At 41.2% G+C, this 24,488-nt stretch overlaps 1 protein-coding gene and 1 long non-coding RNA gene across 2 annotated transcripts in view; both read right to left on the reverse strand.

The window, feature by feature from the left end:
- agrn (agrin) overlaps window positions 1–2,435 on the reverse strand; it is a 224,918-nt gene extending 222,483 nt beyond the window's left edge. The window contains exons 1-2 of the mRNA XM_076277338.1: window positions 1,994–2,435; window positions 517–778 (exon numbers count right to left, since the gene is read on the reverse strand). Coding sequence (XP_076133453.1) covers window positions 517–778; window positions 1,994–2,194 — 463 coding nt within the window. The 5' untranslated portion in view covers window positions 2,195–2,435. The remainder of the gene's footprint in view (window positions 1–516; window positions 779–1,993) is intronic.
- Window positions 2,436–21,770: 19,335 nt separating this feature from the next.
- Window positions 21,771–24,266, reverse strand: LOC143114306 (uncharacterized). Its single transcript, XR_012984888.1, has 4 exons — window positions 24,001–24,266; window positions 22,861–22,928; window positions 22,504–22,678; window positions 21,771–22,120 (listed from the first exon to the last, which is right to left on the reverse strand). It is a non-coding gene; the product is annotated as an uncharacterized LOC143114306 (long non-coding RNA).
- Window positions 24,267–24,488: the final 222 nt, after the last annotated feature.

Consider the following 24,488-nt stretch of genomic DNA (forward strand, 5'->3'; position numbering starts at 1 on the left):
TCTAACGCACATACAACCATTCTAGTACAGTAATTTCCTGTGTATTAGCCGCATTGTGTATAAACCGCAGGACAGTGTTTTATGCAAGTTAAAAAAACGAAACCATATTAATACCATATTAACTGCCCCATGTAATAACCTCATAGCTGAAGAAATTTTGCAAAATCAATGTAAAGACTTAAATGTTGGGAAATTACGGTAGTAATAATGCAGCAGTAATAGATGTAATGACTCAGGTCAACCCCGAAAAAGTTATTTCGTTTATCAAAAAACACCAGATGGCCTTGTAACAGTCACAGTATCACATAAATTATTCATGATGATCACAAACACTCATCATTTTTGTAAGATTTTGATCCATTGAATCTGTTGCATGCATCCATCTGTGAATAACTTTTAGTTAGGCCAAACATGTCATAAAGTGAGCTGTGTTCTTGATTTGACTATTTTGCCAGCCATGGTGTGGCTGAGGAGGAGAGTGTCAACTTAACATGAGAGTTTACAATAATCACATACCTTCCACGTAATTCTCCACTTCCTCCAGGTTGCGCAGGGTTATCCGCATCAGGCTGGAGTTCAGCATCAACTCATTCTTGTGAGCAGGCCACATATACTCGGGTGCCAGGTTGACGAAGAAAATACGGGTGTCGCCTGTGGAGACCCGGTTGTCACAGATGCCAGGGTCCCCGAAACCACCAATCATCACCTTGTTGCCACCATCCAGCAGGACCTCCCCATTGACCATCGTTTTGCCTTTCAGGTAACGCCAGACCCTCACCTGGGCATGGCAGTCAAACAGAGAGAAGGTGGTAGAAAGAAGGTTGGGATATTGTTTATCATATAATAGCTTTATGTCATGCCCAATTGAATCACTGAGTCATGTTAGTCTACTGAAGGGGGAAAAATAGACAAGCACATCTGATCTTGATATGATCTTTGGAACTGTGCACAGCTTATGAATGTCATCATTATTCAACATCTTATGACCAGATGTACAATCAGAAAGCTACATTGGCTTTTCATATGTAATGCTGTCTGCATTTGATGCAGTGCGACTGGGAAATAGCTGTGAGATATATTACTAATAATTACTAATATGTTAGAATATCAAATGGAAACTGCGCATGGCAGTCCAGAAAGACGATGCAAGGCAGTAAACTGTTCAATTAAATAAATAAAAAAAACAATGGAGACCATTTAGTACTGGCTCCTTTGCGATGGAGTAGATCGTGACATAACAGGACAGTGTCCGATTCGGAGGCAATTTATTGACAATTCTGTGCGTCACTTCCTATCTCTCGTGTGGTTATCAACAAGTGCAAGCATCTCCAATATTTTAAATTTATGTATTTATGTTATGCTTTGACGATACTCATAAGTTAATGAAGCGGAAAGTTACATTGCAATTTGTTACACTGAAAACATGCAGTTTGTTTGCCACATGCAGGCTATCCAATCAAGCAAAGTGGATATCGCCATTTCAGACGAAATACAACACCCAAAGTAGGTGACATTACCAATCATGCAATCGTCGCTTGGAATCAGTATGAGCTAGATGGCATGCCTTGAACTAAAACCTAAGTCATCCACTGGCAAGTGGATCATGATGTCAGCTTATTTTAGATTTTTCCAGTCGGCTAATGCTGGGAACCTTTGTCTGAATTGTATGTGCGGTTTTGAATGGATGGATGTAACCTGCACAGCGCAATACCGAACTGATAAAGAGCAGAAGCGTAATGTTATCTGAACAGACCATCAAAGTAATTTGACAGGTGTCCATTTCCTTTTGACAGGTGAATTCGGTGAAGTCGGTGAGATACTGTAATGACCACTTCGTTTAGTTGCTTTGGCTTCATGTGGAAAATAGTCATGTGCTTCATCACTTTATCATGAATATGAACTTTGCAACCCCGGCTTTTAATAGTTATTTTATATGCCGTGAATATGGACAAATTGAACAACATATTCAAATATCCGATTACCCCACTCTTACCTTGCAAGAATACGTATTGTGCACCGGGTCCATGTTCATTATTTCTTCCACAGTCCCAGTTAAAACTATGTTCGCCTCTTCTTCTCGTCTCTGAAGCTCTTTTTCCGGACAAGTTCCATGACAACGTTGAGACAAAACAGCGACAATGAGGATTGTCCACCCATACAAGTGTCTAATAGTCTGTCTCCGTTGTGTGCCCATGATCACAAAAACGGATCACAAAAAGTAGCTAACTTGTGGCAAAATCTTTCGACTGTTGCAGTAAAATAACAAAGCAATAATCCGGCTTTGTGATGCGATTTACTTTCTTCCAACTTCCCTGCAGTCCGTAAAATGAATGCTGTTGCGTCTAAACCTCATGCGTCTGGTGAGCAAGCTACTTCGCGGTAAGCCGGTGGGGAAAGAAGAAAGGAGCAGGATTCTTTCCCAAGGAATGCGCTGCACCACCACTCACCCCCTCTCACACTCTACTCTTTCAGAGGGAGGCTGCTGATTTGCATGCCATCTGAATTGCTGATAAGACCAGACGGGGGTAGCGGGTGCGTAGACCGACTCCCCAAAGTGGTGTAAAACGCCACCCTTTGGAGAGATCGCGCCTACGACGCACGGAGGAAATTGCCGACTCCTGCGGGCAAAGAGGGAGCGGTGCTGTCTCAGACGACTGAACTGCAATGTCAGAATTGCTGGGTTCATGATGTGCATGGATGTATTTTGCCCTGAACGGATTTATTTTAGTAAGTTAAGATCTAATTTGCCTATAAGAGTATGATCACTACTCCAAAACTATAATTTACTAGAGCTGCCTAAAGTAATAAAGATGTTGGCCATTTAGGGAGTCTAATGTTCACAATATATAAATGCTCCCATGTGTGTTTTTGTTGCAGCTCCCTGTCCAAAACAGACAGTGCGTAAATTTCCACTTTTTAAAAGCTGTAATTTCACTAACCATTCATCTATTCTTGGAAAATGACAGGGTTGGCTATGCTCAGTCCGACAGATGTGACATTTGTAGAAATTATCCCGAGATTTGTTTTAATGGCAATACACCTCATCTTCCCTGAGCTGCCTCAGTCTAGACAGTAATGCAATAATACGTGTTATAAAAAAATATGTGTTATAAAAAAATAAAATGTTTAGTTTATTATAATGGTCCTTATATATCACCTTTTATTTATACAACACAAGTTTTTGTTTGCTAGCTCGAGAGACTGCGTCAATATCAGTTAAGCCTCCTGATGTATTTAAAAGGGGGGGGAAACAAATGTAGGAAATGTTTGGGGGGAAAAAACAATATTTGGCAGATTGAGTGATGTGAGTGATTACAGGACTCCACTGCACAAAGGAAATTGAGAGACTGGCGGAAGGTGGTTGGAGGAGAGAGAGAGAGAGCTCAACTCAAATGGCAACGCAAATTCAGGCATTTACACACATTGCATCATATTCAACAAGACAAGAGCTCTTCCCACCCACTCCTTCTGCCTCTCCTCCTCGCCCTCCACTCCTCTCACTCACCGTCTCCAAGGTAGCATGGAGCAGCCCACATGAGCACAGCTCTTTGTAATTGACCTCATTTGAGAACTATCTCTTTACGGAAACCATCCTTACTCTTTCTGGGATCTGCTGTTCAAAAAACGCTCACTCAAGGGAAGGATGGTTTCCCAATAATTCTCTTGTGGGGAGACATAAAAATATCTGGAAGGCCACAAACAAATTGTTGAAATACACATTTTGCAAACCAGTACTGACAGCATGGCTGTCTCATTTGCAGCCCTCCCCAAATCACATGAAGAATTGTGTCCCAGCAACACCAAAGGGCCTGACAGTTTTCCCCTAGCCACAAATATTTCTCTTGAAGAAAAACAAATCGCATGTAAACAGGCTGTTGAGCAGTTGAGTCTGTAAAAAAACTTTTGACACAGGCATTTTGTCACTGAAATGCTGCCACAAATCTGGCACAATTATTGTTTGGGATATCAGCACACCAAGCAAACACACTCCAAGGGCTTAGAGCCAGATTTACACTGTTTTGTTTTGGGATGTTCCTACACACTCTTTTTTTATTTCAGACAATCTCTAATTTCCATGACTGTGTCTTAAGGGAGTTGCTTCATGATTGACTGCGGAGATGGTTTTTTTTGTTGTTTTTTTAAAACAATAAAAGTGCATTTCTATGGTGTGCCGGGAACTGGTGGTGCAAAATTATGCAAATGCTACAGTAAACCAGCTGGGATTTGAAGATGCAATGCAGTCATAAATTGCCAAGTTCAGCCATTATTGTTAGTCTTTTTCCAACCATTTTGACTCACGAAAGTTGAAAAGCATCTCATAGCGGTAAGCACTTGGTAGATAATTAGACTGAATTGTTGTTTATCATAAAGTGAATTTTAAAGGGAAGTGGATTTTTATATTTCCGCACTAATTTTATGCCAGTGAGGATGCACAGACAGGCAAACCCAGATGCACAATTACACAAATGCATGCAGACTCTCTCTCACACACACACATACACACAAACATTGAAAATTCCAGCTTTATCAAGACAGCCTTCTGTTACTCTTTTGTTTTTACAGAAGACAGCCTTTATCCCTTTATCAGGCCTCTCAGCTTGGGAACGGCATAGCAAACCTCCCCAGCTTGGCATTCAGGCTGTGAGAATGGAGGCAGGGTATCTCTGCCTGCCAGGCCCCCCGAGGAAGACGCAGTGCAGGGTGGGCCTCTCCTGCCACCCCCTCAGCCTCTGCCCCCTGCTTCTGTCCACACCTGAGAGAGACAAGGACATCATCTATCACTCCGATGGACACTCTCCTGTCTCCAGCCAGGCAAGATACGGTATCTCGTTGGCACCTGCTACATGTATACCATGGCTAGCAATGACCAGCAACACTTCCCTGGTGTTCCCACAGACGGGCTGTCCTGTGTTGGGAGTGACTGAGCACATGAGGAAATGAATCTGCCTCGCTGTCAGCAAGGCGACAGAACAAACGAGGCCAACCATAATGGCAAGCTTACGATACACACGTCAAAGCAATTAAGGCCCCATCATTTCCACCGCACGAGCAAGCCATAAATGCAGCTCAGAGCCCTCCTGAGCTCACATAATTATAACGTGTGTCTCACCGAGGTAAACTAAGCTCAAGGAAAAACTTGAGCTTTTTCTTCTTTTGAGTGACTTTTTCCAATAATTCCCTGGTATAGATGGTCTGGCTTAGATCATGTTGAACTGAAAGAACTGTGTGTAGCTCAACATATGTTGCTAAAATACACAAAATCAAATGTGGTGGAAGAGGAAAACATTAAAGCAATATGGCAAGTATAATACAAAGCACACCCAGGTGTGCTGGGAGGACATGGTACATGTGCATGTTGTAATGTGATGTTGCATGGTGTACATGGTGCATGTTGTAATGTAATGTTATACTATTGTGGTACATTTGAAGACAACACACCAAAGTACTTGCCCCTCATATTTCCTCTTACACTCAACGACCCGAGCAAAGAGTGTGGTGAGCAGGGGGTGTTTAGCTGACTGCTTGTAGCCAGATGTTGCCCTGCTCTGCAGTGTCAAGTCCAAACTGGAGGGTAGCTCTCACACCTGGTGTGGGTCTGAACGGTGCACTGGAATGCTTCCACGTCTCTGCGCTCTCCTCGCAGCGGTCTTTCTTTCTCTGTCGAGCAACAGCAAAACAGAACCAAAAAAAAGAGAGTGGCCTGGCAAATTGCTGCATTCCAGTAGAGGGGGAAACAGGGGGCCTTATCTGCTGTTTGAGCAGAGGTGCAATGTTTCCTGTAGGCTATCAGCAGCACAGTCAACAATCATCAAACAGACCCCATCTGGTGGCATTGTGAGGAGTGGTGGCTGGAGGTAGAATCGCTTTCTCGCAATGCCCTCATTGGCCCCCCGGTGACACACAAACTGACGCACCAACACACACACACACACACACACACACATGCTCTTGCACAAAAATACACACATACTTTGTTTATGCACCCTAATTCAAAGTCCATTGAATCTTATCCTTCAGGCTTTCATACTAATCCAGACCACAACATTCAACAATATTATCAGTCTCACCTGTTTATTGCAGATGAAAGTCATTTATAGATTACAGATGGAGTTTGCCAACACTAATCAAAATTAACCTACTTCCTTGTTTCATGATAACTCCTAAAACTGTCATGATTGAAGGGCCTATTTATCATACAGAATCCTGCTGATCAGCAAACAGAAGCTGTGAAAATGCATTTAAAATATTGATGAGGCTGGCCAGGCCAGTCATAAAGCCGAAGCCAAAGCCCCTCAGCAGATTTTGTGTTACTGTAAGTGATTTATCCTCTTTTTTTTCTGTCGTACACCATAATGGTAAGGAAATATTGAGCAAAGTGCTGACCTTTAGCAGAGAGTAAAGCCGGAAGTAAGGTTCATCTGTGCTCAACACTGATGTGAAAAGATACAGCACAGACACTAAATGTTCCGCTGACACTAAATATGCCACTGACAATCTGTCGGGGGGGGGGGGGGTGGGCTTTCGAGAATAGCCATCCATCGAAACAATCAGTCAAACCTTCTGACAGTCAGATAACACTGTCACTGTTTGAAAAGTAGCCTGTTTTACTATAAACCTAATCCTGGATGAAATCTGGATTTTGTGGAGGTTCTTGACTTTCAGCATATTTCTTCTTCTCGTGGCATTCTGTGTGTTTTGTGTGTGTTATCAAAATAAATGGCTCTGTAAATGGGAAACAACAAGGTAATCAACAGAAGGAGCAGTCAAGGGAGGGGTGCATTTTACTGGTTGTTAAACTCAAAAAATATCAAATAATCTAATCTTTTTTCAAGGTTGAGTAATGCACCTTCAAAGGTTGAGTAATGCACCTTATATACCTATAGCGTAAACTGGAGCTATAGGCTAATTGCCATAACCCCACAGAGAACAAAAGGGTATGTATCCTCTTATCTAACTCTGGGGTAGACAGCAAAAAGCTAATTTCCCTCCGAAAGTTGTTGTGTTCCTTTAAGTTTGATTCAAGGCTACACTCCTCTTTTCCCTGGGAAACCATGTGGATGAGTATGGAGTACCTCCAGCTAAAAATGCTGTGTATAACCTTCACATCTCCTTCCTGGCGGCAGCACAGCCAGCTGATGTATCGTTCTGACGCAGCCTTTAATGCGTCTTCAGCTAATATATGCTGAGAGTCCTTTTTCCTGAGTCAAAGTTGGGGAGATGCATCCTTCCTGCATCTTGTCCTGAGTGGCAGAGTCGCAGAGGCACAAGGGCCTTGTGATTTACTGTAGCATCCACTCGCTCTTTTTACGGGCGCTATTCATTTGCAGCGAGCTCAGGCAGTCAGCACGCACAAGCAATTAGGAAATGAGCCCGCCGAGGCCGTTCCAAGACTCCCACTCACACCACTGTAAATGAGTGCCTAATCAAAATGTCTCCAACCAGCTGATCTCGTTATCAGTGTGGCTGGAACAAAAAAAAAAAAACACTGGGCACTTTGTGGAGGGGGAAAAAAAGTCGAGGGTGAAAACTGTAATGAGGAATGTTTCATTATAAGCAGTTGCTTGACAGGTGGAAAGGAATGGAAGGAAAAGGAACACCTGGTCTTCGGTCTACGCGTCATTATCCGAGTCAGTGGGAGTTTGAACGTTTCGTTTCTCTCCATCTTGCTGCACACTCAATTTCAGACACACAAGTCCAACTCTTTGTGCTGGCCAAAAGGCCCCCCACCTACACACCAAGTGTGCAAGTTTGATTGATACCTATGACGAATGTAAGGGACTGAAATCAATGTGTGCTGGTGAGTGAGCACTCTGGCCAAGACACCAGTGACTGGTCAGTATGTCTGAGAACTGAATAATGGCCTAGGGGAAAATGACTGTGGGCGTAGAGGAGATGGAGGTCAGTGCAGCGTCAGGCTTAGACCGGACTCCTCCCCTACCCCCTCCCACCCTCACCGGCCACCCAGGCCCTCAAAGCCAGCAGCTTCATTAAGTAATGGCTGAGACTGATGATCCACCGCTCTGCCCTGCCCCACCAGTGAGTCATTTGATTGATACGCATCGGATCAGAATGACTTGCTTCATTACTTTTGTTGGCTGTGCTCAGGCAGTTTTCAAGGGGAGAAAAAAAATCTAACATTGGGTGGGTTGCACCAACGTGGTTTAACTTTTAAACTGGATTAAATCATGGGTTAATGACTAATTATGTTGCACCAACCTTAAACCTAGTTTAAATTGAGTTTAAATTAAACTCTGGTTAAATTTAAACCCCAGTTAATCCCAGATTAATTTTCCACTTAAACCTAGACTAAATGCAAGTCTGTTGCACCAGTAATTTTAAACCCAGGATAAAGCTGGACTAGCATTTTAATTTAAACCACCCCTGGAGGAGGTTTAAGTTAGAAGTTTTCAGTGGTACCAGGGATGTAGTGGAGGCTAAACGCAGTTTATCCACCTCTGAACTGACAGAAATAGAGTTTATCCACCTCCTGATTGTTTATGGACCAAATGCAAGTTTTACAATTCCGAAACCACACTGCATTATCCACCTTCACAACAGTACACTCATCAACTCTCACTGAGACATTTAATACCATTGAACCATCATCAAACAGGCCCTGAATGTCTTTTTTAAACTCTTAATTCCATGTCACGGCACACACCTTGATCATGGAATTCATAGTTTACCCACCTATTTTTATTTTATCACTAAACCCCTGGTACCGAGTGGTAGGCTACTGACAAGATGGATTTTTGACAACATCCATCTGTGCACTACTGGAGGGAGGGGAGATAGGTGGATACTGGGTGACAGTGGCTATGCAGGTCGCACATACCTGGCATGAGGAGGTGGAAGATATGCCTAAAAATGCTTTTGTGTGTGTGTGTGTCCATCCTTCCACAGGAATAGGAATGTTTGCAAGAAGTATGTGCATATGTGTGTGTATGTTTAGTATGTGTGTGTGTGTGTGTTCATGTATCTATGTTTGTGTTACAGAACTTTGTGTGTGTGTGTGTGTCTGTCTGTCTGTCTGTCTGTATATGCATGTGTGTGCATGCACAGGGGAGTGGTTGAGGATGGGATTAGTGTTTTTGGAATGAGTACATACATGGAGAGCAGAGGTGTGTGTGTGTGTGTGTGGAGGTTCATATTTCTCAAGGTGGAGATTGAGATCCGCCTCATGTCATGGGAAAACAGATGTTAACACGATTGGTCTCGATGGAGGGGGGGGGGGGGGTAATGAATCACGTCAATCCATTTCCATGACAAACCTTTCAGCTGCATGTTCCATATACAACCCCCCCCTGCTTTGTCCTGCTGTCTATAAAGAATGCTATACTTCCCAACACCAAGACATCAAGACAACAGAAACCAAGAATCTGCCAAAAAAAAGAAACACAGACTCTGTGGAGATGGGGCCGGTAAGGGGAAGGAGTTTTCCCCTTCTTTTGATTCATGATGAAAGTGTGTTCAACCTCATGCCTGTCACTCAGTGGAGGGGGGGGGGGGGGCGGGAGCTGCCAGTCAGGACACGTCAGTAGCGGAGGAGGAGGTGGCGTGGCTCAGGAGAGCTGAGGCCCTGGCGTTTGCTGGTGCTTTCCAGCAGAGGGGCGCATCAGTGTGCCTGCAGCACTGAGTGTCTCATCAGGGAAAAATGCCAGGGCCGCATCCGGGGCCACAAGCAATGGTGGTGGCGGCGGCGGCCAAGAGTAAATAAGAGCAGTTACTGTAATTCTCCTCCAAGTGCCTTTTAATTTACCTTCCTCCTCTCTCTTTTTCTCTCTCTCTCTCTCTGTTGGTCTCTCCATCACTGCACATTTTGCCTCCAGCATTTCCTTTCCTTTCAGTTCTCTTGCTCTTACTGGAGGGGCGCAGGGCATATGGGTTACATTCCCTTCAAGTGTCTCCTTGGCTCCTACACTGGACCCAACCACCAGGGCAGCAGGAAGAGGAGAAAAACTTAGGCTCCCTGCTTGACAGGTGCCCTGAAACCTTTCAGACAGTGTACATTTTTGGGGGAATTAAAATATAGAAACTGAAAATGCTCAAGGTTTTTTTTCTAGTTACACCCCAGCCAACTAACACCCTCAGCACTACAGTAGGTACTGTATGCTGTAGGCGTCACTGCCCAGGCATGTGGACACTCAGCCTGTCAATCATCTGTCAGACAGGTTTGTGTGTGTGTGTGTGTGTTTGTGCGTGTGTGTTGGTGGGGGGATAGTCCATAATTCATCACTCAGAGGAGACGCAGTGAAAAGTGTGTGCTCTATCGCGCCAGCTTCCGGGGATTGAATGGCTGTGGTTTGGGAGGAATCCGCTGCAGTGGAGTTAGTGGGTTTCCTGCAGGCTTACTGTATGTGTGGTGCATTCATCAAAATATGACTGAGTAAAACATAGGATTTACATGACTCATTATGAAACCATGCACACAAGTATTCTTGTCTTAACCACAGTGAAGAGTATCTGTTGCGTGTATTATGTGTGTTCAGTTGTATTTTATTATGACCGCCGCCCTAGCAAAGTTTTTTTTTCTTCCAGATTGTTTTTTCTTCTGTACATTTGTGTCAACGATTCCCGGGACACTGAAAGATCGGGCTGCACGAAATTTGGTAGGCATGTAGCCTCCCAAGGATGACACAGAACCATTGTTTTTTGCTTTGATGCGTCGCCAACCCGCAGCACCAGGCCCCCCAAAAGGAGGGTAGGCCAGACACAGAACTGTGAATATCTTGAGAACCATAGGGCCAACTTTTTTTCGTATGTTGGTCTCAAGTGGCCATGTCAACCCATCCCATATCCAATCATTTGAGGTATAGTGCTACCTAGTTAAAATGAAAAAGCAAAAACGAGTCATTGAAATCACTGGTGTCTTTGGCTGACATGTTCGAAACTGAATGAATGCATGCCAAGTTTCATGGAATTCCGTTCATGGGGGGCCATATCAGCTACACACACACACACACCACCCACGTACGCACAAACACACACACGAACGCATACACGCACACAGACACACACACACATAAACACACACATACATAAAGACACGCACACACACACAGTATACATGCATGCACACGCACACAAATGCACACACAGGCACACACACATAAACATACCCACACACACACACATAAAAACACACACACATGCAGGCCCACACACACACACACACACAAGCACATCCCATTACCCTAACACACACACTTACAAGCGAACACACACAGAAAAGCACACATAGACACAAAAACAAACACACACTATGTGCACACTCTGATAAGTGTTATTTATTTTTGCGGAGAAAATGTGCAGAACTGAGCGGTTGTCATATTTTGTACCACTTTGCGGTACATCTAGTTTATATATGAGCAATGCTAAGAATAGATTATATAAAGTGATAGGCAAAGGTAGTATGTTGTCAGACGAAACAAACTACACTAATTCTGGCCAGTGGTAACTTCGGTATTGAACTTCTGACTTCCACTGAACTTTTTAAACACTTTTGTCATATGGAACATACCCTTTTAAAGAAAACTGCCTCTTTGCTAATGCATTAAGCTACTTCCTTCATTGTGCTATTGATGTCATTGACTTTTCTATTGATTTTGCTTTGCCACAAAGTGGATAAAGACCTCCTGCAAGCTCCTACTAGAGCACCATGGTCTTTCTTGAATTTCCCCATGGGGATCAATAAAGTATCTATCTATCAGAGTTTCCGCTAGACAAAAATGGTGCCAGTCAAAGTGACCGGCAGAGGTTTCGTTTTCCGGACATTTTGATGATATGCCGGTCAAATATCCTATTATCGCTTCTTAGTCAAATTGAGGAAAACTGGAAACAGGCTATGTAGCTTAAAGAATGACATAATCAGGTTGTAGCCTATAGAATGCAACATGTTCATTAGCCTAACTTAAACATGCCTAACAAGATCTAGCCAGTATCTTTTCATGGACAGCAAGAGTCCGCTTCGTTCGTTCTAAAAAGGTATACGTTGTTTGTTGCTGCTACCCACGTTATCTCCATTGGTGACTGTTTAACTTACACAGATGTGCACACACAAGAATAAGCGCTCACACCACTACCCCCTAATGCTATGCCTCTTTATTTGATAACAATAAATTAAGAAATGTTTCCTATTCTGGGAAATGTTTAGTTTCTTTTTCTTTTGGCCGCGGTTCAATGATAGCGTTTAATTGTGCCAGAAATTATCCGCGGACCAGCAATCTCCTCGTCGAGGAGGCCCTAACCCTGCAGATCATAGACAGAGAACGCATAGGCCTACTGTATGCTTTGGGTAAAGAACACTTTGCATGTCCAGTGTACACGGAGAATGACAGTGTCTTGGAGCGGCCGCACCCCCCGCAACTCCCAATGTCACTGATTCCGACAGATACGCCCGACACTTCTGCTTTTTATCTGGTGGTGGTGGAGTTGACCGGACATCTGAGGCTTCAGATGTTACCAATTTATCATCATCCATCACGTCTGGCCTCTGAAAAAACTTTTAAGGCTAGTCTGCCTGGGCCTGGCCATGTTTAAACCGCCTCACTCATTTGTTGTTTAACTTGAACGTTTTAAGCGTGCGCTTCCTATTTGAAATGCTGCATAGGCTACGTGTTGTTTAATAGCTTACTTTTCAAACGGTAGAGCCTGTTTATTTAAAAACATAGCCAGAGGAGGTATAATATAGGCTTACATATTAGGCTAAGGCTTATTCTCAAATTCAGATTGCGTCAGGGGACGGGATTATTAGCCAATTTTAATCGGACAATTTGACCGGAGAGATTTAATTTTGTCGGACATTTCATTTTTTTTCCGGCCAATGTCCGGTAATTACCGGACAACGGAAACCCTGCTATCTATCTATCTATCTATCTATCTATCTATCCTTTCCACTGCAAAAAGGTTTCAAGCCCAACTGTCTCACAGAGGGCTGAAAGGGTGCCATGAAGAGAGAGACCCAGCAGTAGGCAAAGGAGGCTGCAAGGATAACCAGCAAGGGCAATGACAAGGGCACACAAGGAGGGTAAGCAGGTCACAGGAACGTACTCTGCACATCCCCACCCTGGAGCCAGCAGCCACATGCAGAAGCATCCAGATCCAATTAGCTCTCTGGACATCCTGGTGAATAATGAGAAGGAACCACAGCTGCACCGATGCACCACCGAAAAGGACCTGAATCATTGAAGCCTGATTTAAGTGTCGAAGGTAAAATGTTGAAGGATTAACATGCTGCAGCAATAAGATGTGGAGAAAAACTAGAATTGATAGAAATCAGGTAGACCTTAAAGCAGGGGTCTCAAACTCAAATGAGCTGGGGGCCACTTCTGCCAATGTCATCTGATTGGAGGGCCACATCAGTGTTAAAGAATAATACAAAAAAGAACGGCTATTTCCTAAAATGCAATGTTTTTTTCAAATACTGTATTTTCAAACACAAAACTACAAACAGAAAGTGCAAGTATTTGTATCTATTTTTAGACACCTGTGCTAGCAACCTTGTAGCTTATAAATAAAACTAGATGTACCGCAGAGCGGTACAAAATATGACCGCCGCCCAGTCCAGCACATTTTTTCCACAAAAAGAAATCACGCTGAAAGGCCTATATGATTCTAACTGTCTCACTAAATTGCATTATCCACACTCAATTCTCACTGGTATCTGCTAGACAACAAGTACCAAAACATGATTAGTTCATAGATTTCACATGTAAAATTCATTTTATACAACCCCACCTCCATCTTGCCTGTTCATAATTATGAGAAATTCTTGATTGTTTGTGTTATGTTTATGTTATGTGTGTGGGTGTGTGTGTGTGTGTGTGTGTGTGTGTGTGTGCGCGTGCCTGCGTATGTGCCTGTGCATGGAAGCGTACATATGTCTACTGTGTGAGTATGTGTCATACGCAGTGCCGGCCCAAGCCTTTTGGGGGCCCTAAGCAGAATTTGATTTGGGGGCCCCCTCCCACAACGCAGTCACCTGTGCTTGGTGATAATTGACAACTTCACACTATAATGTCATATTATAAATTAATACAGTGAGGTTATGTATTAATACAGCGACTGATTATGAACTACTGTCCCCCTGGACACAGATGCATAAGGACCCTCTCCCCCTACCCTCTTTGTGCAAATGTGGGTACAAACGGGTGTGTGTGTGTGTGTGTGGGGGGGGGGGTTAGATGTGATTTCCTGTATTCTGGTGCATTTTTGGGATGGTCAGCTGGAGAAGGGCAGTACCTAAATTTGTTCAGATTCATAGCCTTTTGCTTTTTGACTTATTGGTAGTGAATTCACACAACTACTTGGGGTTCAGGGTCCCTTGACCTCTTGGGCTCGGTAGGCTCATTCAGTAATCCATCCTTGCTCACATGCCAAAAATGTTTTGGGGCTCCAATCTAGACTTCTGGCCCCATGTGCTTGGTAAACCAATGTATTAATATAGTTGTTATTTACACCAACCCTGTCACCTTTTAATCTTAGAGGGTACTAAAATCACAGATTTATTTGAAACATTCATATTCAAAGTGAAGCACTAAGGGTGGTTTACTGAAGTTGAATTGACAAATAACAAAATACAACAGCATTTGTATTTGTTGTAAACAAGTACATCAGTTTTTCAACTACAAAATAAAAACAAAATTAGAATTGTCACCGTACTTGGATCTATCGTCTATTTTAATCAGTATCGTTTTTTGTCGCAATTAAAAATTCCCTCAAGGGCCGGATTACATTATTATTTTGACATACGTCGCGGGCCGGAAGTTTGAGACCCCTGCCTTAAAGCCTGTGTTGCAGGTTAACCACCACTGTTGATTAATGGGTACATAAAGCACTCAATATATGTATATCATTTTTAAAAATGTCTCCAAATGATGTTAAATGCCAGTTTTTGTTGTTTTTAGCATTAGCGGGGTTTTTTTACGCAATTCGGTGATGACGTCACATTGGGGACTACATGATCTGCGCTTCATTCATTTCAATGCATTCCAATGGACATCGCGGTTACACTTTCAACATAAAGTTTGTATATTTACACTTCGAATTTCATCACAGCATTTATATCACAGCTACCCTATGATCTACCAATGGTAATAACGTTGCCTGATATCAATTTAGAAATTTTTTCTGAATTTCGGGAGGTCTCGTTTTGGAGGGTATGTTTTACATTCATTCCTATGGGAAACGGTCGCGGTTACACTTTCAACATAAAGTTTGTATATTTACACTTCGAATTTCGTTACAGCATTTATATGACAACTACCCTATGGCCTAACAAAGATAACAATGTCTTCCGATTTTAGTTTAATGCAATTTTCTGAATTTGAGAGGCCTCGTTAATGCATTATGCTTATAACGTTACGACACTTTTTTTGTTACTGTCATAGAATAGCACCGAGTGAAAGTCAACATTTTCTTTATATCTAGTGATAGTGATCATGTTGTTAGTTCAGATAAGTAGGCTACCGGGTAAACTTAGTCAGAAGATCAGAATATAAAGCATCATGATAGCTAGTGCTACAGTGGGCAGTGCTTCGACTTGGCCAGCTTCACTCGCGGTCCGCGTGTGGGATCACGCAACTTTAATTTGTATTTTCCCAGTGAGACGCTGCAACAACCCAAACAACCGGTAGATGGCTCAAGTGAGCAGGGAGTCTCGTAAAAAGAAATGGAGCCTGGAAAACCCTACACAGACTTCACTACAGACTTTAGCAGACTGGTTTAGAAATAATTTAATAGCCAGAAATATGCCTGCCCTGCCCTAATAAAGAAATATTTGAAATAAGAAATAACTGCGAGTGAATCCCGTTTGCAGCCGTAGAAGAAACGCAGGACAAATTAAACATTCTGGTTTTCTCCGAGTGCAACGATGATAGACAGACATCATTTGGACAAAATATAGAGCATATTAACCTCCGTTGCTCAGCCAAATGCCTTCCTGTTACGTCCTGTTATCACAGAGTTACAGGCGATAAACGATTTTTGATGGTCACAAGTTTACTTCATTAGCGGTTTATTTTTTTTATTATTAAAGAGTGTTTTTCATTTAAAGGTTTGACTTCGTGCTTATTCAGTAGAGCATTTAGTGCTCTTCCCAATCCCAGACGTTCACATTGCATGTTTGTTTGTAATGGATGCAACCGCGAGATAGGCTACGCGTTTGACGGCAATGAGTTGTTAACGGACATGAACCAAGACATATAGCCCAGCAGCAATCTAGGGACGTTATTTATTGAAGGGGCCACCGGAGGAATTTTGAGTGCTTCAGTCAAAAGTTGCATGACCCTCCCTTGCCTGCTAGAAATTGTTCAATGACCCTCCGACAGAATTGTTAAAAAAGACATGACCCTCCCCTTGCCAATTGTCGCCTGTCTTCCGCCCGCGCTGCTTTGCGCCACAGCCACACACTGTGATTAAATCAATCTTTCGTGAGCTTGCATGCTACCAGTCCTTCCTTTTCAAATGTGTTGCGCCTGTTTGCACAATTTCACAAATAATCATATGTGATTAATAATATGACAAATAATCCCTGTGCATGGGGACCGAAACAATGCATGCCAACTTTTTCCGTGTTTATCATGTATTTTAACTTTCCCCCGCTGTCTTGCCGTAGAATAGGCTATCCCATATTTTAATACTCTCATAACAACCCTGCCATCAGGCCTGTCTCTGTGTTGCCCTGTTGCTACCCCTTGCCCTTCCAACGAAACAGATGTCTTCAAATCATCGTTTTCCTTGCTTGAATGTCATAAACATACAACTTTATGCAGCAGAATTACGCATAGGCTACTTGGAACATAACACATTTGACAAAGGACAGATGTATCGTAATACCCCCAATTATCACCACTTTTGTTCAGAAATTCTTAAAACCAACGATGTTTTTTAACACTTCAAAATAACATTTGCTAAATTAACCTTACATTTTTCAGTAGCCATAGGTGTGTAGATTTGAACAAAATCTGGTTTGGTTCTTAACAGGAGCATTTACTGCCTGGAATATCCGATTTTGTTTACCACAGAGTTATAGTTCTGGCCTGATGGGTCGCCTATTTACACCGTTTCAACGGCACATGGACGGTTAGACCGAGAATTCTTGTCGTGAAATTAAAATTCCACTGGAGCTCCAAGCGGTTGTGTACACGCAGCCTTACAACACTGTTTACAGCTCTTTGAGTCACGGTAAAATTTCATTTTTGGTACATAGCTAATTTAGATACACCTATGGTGTGGGTGGTTGTGTCTCTTTAGGAGTCCGCTGTCTTGGTTTATATAGAAATGGATATAAGTGACACATATACGGAAGACGGTGGAAATACGGGACCGACGGTAATAGGGGGAGTTCCTATGGAAGCCCGTTTCCGCCACTTGAAAAAAAAAACTGCCAGATACTAAGTCAAAATTATGAGATTTAAAGTCATAATTATGAGATTTAAAGTCGTAATTATGAGATTTAAAGTCATAATTATGAGATTTAAAGTCATAATTATGAGATATAAAGTCATAATAATGAGATATAAAGTCGTAATTATGAGATTTAAAGTCATAATTATGAGATTTAAAGTCATAATAATGAGAAATAAAGTCGTAATTTTGAGATTGAAAGTCATAATTATGAGATTTAAAGTCATAATTTTGAGATGTAAAGTCGTAATTATGAGATTTAAAGTCATAATTAAGAGATATAAAGTCGACATTTTGTGATTATTAACCCAGGAAGTAAACCCAAAAGGTCATGAGTCAAGGTTGCTGTTCTGCTCTGTTTAGGTATTTGTAGTTTAGACATAAAACTGTTAGGCTACTGTAGCTTAATAGTTTATTTCAGCAATGTCTTTAGTGGTATAATCAACAGGCACTCCTTCGCTTTATGGACATCACCACCACAGGCTTTGCTTCTGTAGGCTACGGTTGACACTTGACAGAGGCATCTTCATCCAGCTTTTCCATGCTGGTCACCTGCTCGTTAGAAATGTAGCTAGAGCCTATCAGACATCAGCCTATTTGAACGATCTGGCTGTTTGGTCTATCTGATTATCAAATATGTTGTATCCAATTCAGAATAATTATTCTTTGAAGCATCCATAACCCATTTTGATCACATGCATATAATAATAATGTGTTGTGCTATGAGCAGTGTTGGGAGTAATGTGTTACAAAAGTAATGTAATTACTGTAATATATTGCTGTTTGCGGTAACGCGGTAATGTAAGGCATTACAAAAAAAAAATTGGGTAATATTTACTCGGTACAAACTTCAGTAATGCGCGTTACAATGCAGTTTAACCCAAAATTAAGCGCTTGTTTTGTTTTGATACATATTCGCAAACACCACGCGAGAACAACAGAGGAGAAAAAATCCGCGCAAAATAGTAGAACGTTATCTCCTGATACTGGTTGAATATGACTGTGGCTGCAGCAGACTCGCAGGCGGACTCTATTTGCAGGATGGACATAAGCCTACGCTCATTATTTTCAGCTTGTCAGAGACAAGGCTATGAAGAACATAATAGTTAGTGCACTTTGTGTGCGAAACCGAAAGATCTCTCAGCTCGCGAAATAGCACAAGTAAATTAATGAAACATCTAAAGTAGTGCCACGCTAATCTTTTTGATTCTTGATAAAACACAAACTATGCTGTTGTGCATTTCAGCTTTGTGCTGTGAACTTAAATTGAAGAGAATAAAGGGATAGAAATGCAGAAAAAGATTGTGTAGCCTGGCAGTGCCACCGCTCCCACCACGCGCATCACGCACTTTGCGTTGGGCACCAAAGGACAGAGGGGGCACCCAAATGTAACCAATGAATAGTAGCTTTACTGCAAACTGCGTTTCACTCTTCATCAATAACGTTTACAATGTCAAAATGCACTAACACGATGTTACATGCAAGTTTGATACCTTTTGGCTTCTCAATCACCACGTAGTACTAGAATTGGTGGGTCTTCAATCATTCGTTTTCCAAGCATTTAGGCTACATGAAGCACATTATATGCTGAGTCGACTGAAACGCATTCCATTCAGATAGCTAGGTGGATACCAGGCTCATAATTTACTTGTATTCGCAAAACGAAATGTGAAGCAACATGTCATTGCATACTTCCATTTCCAAAGCAATGAAGGTTGCTTAAAACAACTTAACATTGTGCATATTATTGTTAATATTGTGCTATCAATGTAACTCAAACAAATAAGAGCTGGCAAAAGGGCATTATGACAACGTAAAGATCAATGCTCTTAAAGTGACAGTGCACCATTTATAAGTAAAACAGCATTTCTTCAGAAATTAATGTTTAAAAATACACAGTAATGGTCTGTAAATAATAGGCCTTTTATTTTACTTTAGGTGTTTGAGTTATCATTTAAATGTCACTCACTCAAAGCCACTCACTTAGGGCACCGAAATGGCCAGCAGGCCACCATCTTGACATGTCTTTATTAAAGGAACCGTATGTAAAAATTGTATTTCAATTAATCATAAAATTGCCCTGATATGTCACTAGACATTACGAAATCATGTTCATTTCAAATACTTATATCACTGACAACAGTAGTCTGGCCAGGATATTGTAATTTAAAAAGTGAAGTTGCAGCCCTCAACTGATGTTGATGTTGTCATGTTGTGTTTTGGCCTAATGCGCCACCCTCCACCTATCTACTAATCACAAAGTCAGTAGTGTTTCGTCATCCGGTTGCCAACTCTGCCAGTCAGAGGGGAGGGGAAGGGGATACACCGCTCTACAGTAATTTGAAAGTGATTGTAGTACCCGTTTTGGCCACAATCTTACATACGGTTCCTTTAAGCTTTGATTTACAATATAGTAGGCTCTCTATTGATTTTAATGAGTAGGCCTAGGCCTTAAAGTTACAGTATTTCTATCACAATTTACCAGACTGACTTTTTGTCGGTTTTTAACAAAATTCTGACTATGATTGTTCCTTGTATTGCATTATGAGCACTGCGCCTATTGCATTCTACTGTTGCCTTAAGCCTAGCTCAGTCATTATGCTATACCACATCTCCCTCCATTGGAAGAGCAAGCTGCATTGAGCGTAATAAACTGCATTTAGAATGGCAAATCCATATTTCTAGATATTTTGGTGAAAGTAACTTAAAAGTAATGCAATAGTAGTGTAATGCCTTACAATTCAGAGACAGTAATATTATAATGTAACAAATTACTTTTAAATGACAGTAATAAGTAATGCATAGTACATTACGATTTTGAAGTAACTTGCCCAACACTGGCTATGAGTGACTTCAAAGCAACATGCAACCGAGTAGCAGTATCGACATTAGAACTGCAAAAGCTATCCAGCCCCATGGAGCCAGTTCATTATGGGAAAATGAGGAAAGTTGCCGACCATGGTGCAGAAAAGGATCGCTAGAAAGACAATCATTTAGAATGTGAGCAAGTTCATTTATCTAGTTTAGGCTACAGCACGTAGGCCTAGCATGGCATTGCTTGCTCTGACTCTTATACTGACATGTCTAGTGTTCCTTTTCCAAGTCTGACACAGCATTACATTAATACACAGGATTAGATGTTAAAATCCCTTGTGCCAAAATCCAAGGTAAAAACACATTCAGAAGCCCCTGCTCAAGTTTAACTTTAAAAAGCACACTACCCACAAATCCGCCAACAAATGGTCACAAGCACATTGCAAATGGCCTATCCAACAGTAGTAGCCTATATAGTATGCGGCATGTCATTGGGGTTATCAAGTGGGCACCCTCATTCACCGATGTTTCGTTAAGTTAGGCCCACGACACCTCATGAAGGCTTAACAGTGAAACCAGCGTCCTGGAGACACTCCCCTCCATGCTACCACCATATTACCACATTGAAATATCCAATACTCAAAATACTCTTAACCAGCCCAGGCATGGTCTAAGTTGGCTACACTGTAAGAAATTATCCCGTAAAAAAACAGGAATCAACTGGCAGCAGAGTTTCCAGGAGATTCCTGTTATTTAACGGTGCCCTGGTTTAACGTTAAGTTAATGTAAAATAACAACATTAATTTCCTGTAAATTAACAGGAAACAACTGGCAGGATTTCCAGGAGCTTCCCGTTGTTTAACGGCAGACTACCATAACATTAAATTCCTGTATAACATAATTTTCATGTTGGGTAACAAGAAAAAAAAATGTGATCTTCGCGTTAGTTACACAACAGGTCTTTATTTTTTTACAATTACAGGAAACAAGTGCCATATATTGAGTTCATCCACTCTCAAATCAACATTTTAAAGATAAAAATCCATGTTTTCACATCAGTTACTTATTTGTAATTTAACAGATATTTTATTTCACAGCACTTACTTGACAGTCTAACAGTAAAGTCATCTTTTTGAAAGATGAAGGGACATGAAGCAAGATAAATAGTAATTTTGAAAAATGTAGACTGACTATAATCGTATTTCAGGATCAGGGAATAAGACAGAAGAATGATCATGGAAAATAAAAACATCGCATTAGGCTCGTGTATCATGTATGAATGTAAAATGTAGATACATAGTAGTATTTTGAAAATCGGATTTCGAAGAACAGACAATAAGACACAGAGGAATTCAATGGAAAACAAAAACATTTCATTAGGCCCGTTTAAAATGTAGACACGCTATCTAGTTGTATTTTGAAAATCGTATTTCAAAAAACAAGGAATAAGGTACAAAAGAATTATCATGAAAAACAAAAACATCGCATTAGGCTCGTGTATCACGTATGAATGTAAAATGTAGACACGTGATCTAGTTGTATTTCAAAAATCGTGAATAAGGTACAAAAGAATTATCATGGAAAATAAAAACATTGCATTAGGCTTGTGTATCACATATGTATGTAAAATGTAGACATGTTATCTACAGTAGTACTATTTCAAAATCAAATAAGATACAGAATAATTATCACAGATAATTATCAATATCATTGCATCGCATTGGGCTTGTGTACATGTGAGAATGAATAAACTGACAGATTATGTCCAGAAGAATTTAAAGTACAGAGATGAGTATAAATGATAATCAGGGAGGAAATCAAGTAACATTCATGAGAAATCAAGTATAACATTCACTTTACTTATTAGTGATTGTTCTTAGGCTTCTTCTGGGCCTTTTTTCTGTGAGAGAGAGAAAGAGAGAGAGAGAAAGAGAGAGAGTTACAAAAACTGATAGGGTACACTAGGATTCATGTAGAGGAAAATTGTGCCAAAGTGAATGAATCGGATGTGAATTTGTAACGTTAACACACTTTCTCACAATGAAATTAACTGACATTTATTACTTACTGTAACTGCATTTATATTTGATTTAATCAGTTGTATGAAGTAGAAGTATAGTGTTCTGTGGTTATTACAGCAGTACTATGCATGATTGCTCTCTACAGAGGGTGTAATCCTGCATAGGAGTGCTTATAACTACATAGTAGACTACTACACAACCCCCCCCCAATACATATCACACATAAAACAAATTCTGGTTCGAAAGTGTGACATGAACTTACCTCTGGATGAATTCAAGGGTGCACGCTGCCTCCTCCTGATATTGCAGATTCAGAATGTAGAAGGTGGAGAAACATGTCGCAAGGCCTGTTAGAAATATGGCGAGGTTGGACCCTTCACAAACGATTAAGGATTCAATGCTGACCATCCACTTTTGATGATTACCTTGTCGTTCACCTGAAAAAAATAATTTATCATATTCAATTTAAGATATAGATCCACATGTCAACTATGATTAGATTCATTTTAGGATTTTGTCCAAACAAAATTCAATACAGAAAAAAAAACATTTAGTATTCAAAAGTTGATTTAAATATGTATATGTTCATTATTACTCTAGTGAATGAAAACAAACATACCTAGTAATATCAGGCGAGGCGTCACAGGTAGGCTTGGAAGACTCAACATCAGCTACGGTCGCACATCCCTTAGCAAAAGAAAAGAAAGGCACTCAACAACTCTGTGATGTGTGTGTGTGTGTGTGTGTGTGTATGTATGTAAGGAGTGAGTGAATGTGAGTTGTCTGCAAGGTGAGTATGAAAGGTGTGTGTGTGTGTGTGTGTCTGCCGTTGAATGATTAAAAGTGATGAGGCGGGTGTGATAAGATGTTTGTGTGAGGAATGTGTGTGCAAAGTAAGGGGGCTTGCTTTTGAAATAGTGTCCGTTTTATCAAAACCACATTGTTTATGGTTTCTATATATGTGCGTCTAAAGACCTAGATAGATAAATAGATAGATAGATACTTTATTGATCCCCAGGGGAAATCCAAGACCTGCATGTCTCTTAAATTGTATTTGCCAATCTGGAACACAGCATGGAAGGTCTATATTGGGTATATTGTCATGAATTTAGGTATGGCTCACATAAATAGACGCAGTGGACTGATGCCCACATATCTGACATGTAAACATCTTCCTGTTGCATGCCGCTAGCTCAAATGAACTCGGGAGGAATACCATACGCGTGTCATGCAACCACCTCTGCTATGGAGAGCTAGCTAGGCTACTAACTAGCATTAGCTTTCTAAACTGAAGGACTTAACACAACTTTAAGTAATTACCAGCACGGGCGAAATCCATGCATACAAGTAAACACTGAAAGCAGCAGTCAACACTGATCCGTTTGTGCCATATTGTTTATTTGGCCACTGGTTTATTAAACTGATGATGCTAAGCAGACTTGGCTAGCAAGCACGTGTTATAGCAGGTAAATCCCGCGAGTCAAACTTTCAAAAACTACGCATACCCTACACATACCAATACATTTAGATGGCTCCAGATTGCAATGAAGAAACGTAAAATTTGATCGACAAGTGTAGTGATAACGATAACGCATGGCTTAAGGGCGAAAGCGCGGTCTTGGCTAGCTGAATAGCACTGCTACTAACTTCGTTTCAGCAGGGTAACATTCAGAGATGTTGTATTATACAACTTAATATAAACATGACCAGTGTGCTTTCAAACGTTGTATTTCTGGTCAAAGGTGACAGATAAACTCACCTTATTGTGTTGATGGCTTTCGATGGGTTTGGGTATGATTCCAACGTATCGTCTTCTCTCAGCAGACAGCTTCCCATCACCAGAACGAAGGTAACGTTAATAGATAACAGGAAGTACGTGTGTTCCAGAATAAACATTACGGGCGTGGTAAATAACAGTGTTGGAGCCTGATTTTACATATTAGTCTTACTAATGACCGGAAAGTCCTGTTTATTAAAGAAAACCGGTGAATAATGTTAGAATCTGGGTGTAAATTTACAGAAACTTTTTACAGTGTAGGTCGGTCCGTCCCGTTGATGTGGACTGAACCATAAACCATAAAGAACCTTAGCCAAGTACCATCACCCTAGGCACAGCCCATCACAAACACAAAACAAATTAGCCAGTTAGCTTAGCCCATTATCTTAGGCCCCATCCCAAACACAAAACAAATTAGCCAGCAGTTAGCAGTTAGCTTACGCCCCATGCTGCCCCATATTACCACAACA

This window comes from Alosa pseudoharengus, unplaced genomic scaffold, assembly GCF_046254945.1.
Source record: "Alosa pseudoharengus isolate Yale_2024_CS ecotype anadromous, Long Island Sound unplaced genomic scaffold, YU_APseudo_1.1 YU_APseudo_1.1_scf_9, whole genome shotgun sequence".
NCBI classification, from domain to species: Eukaryota; Metazoa; Chordata; class Actinopteri; order Clupeiformes; family Clupeidae; genus Alosa; species Alosa pseudoharengus.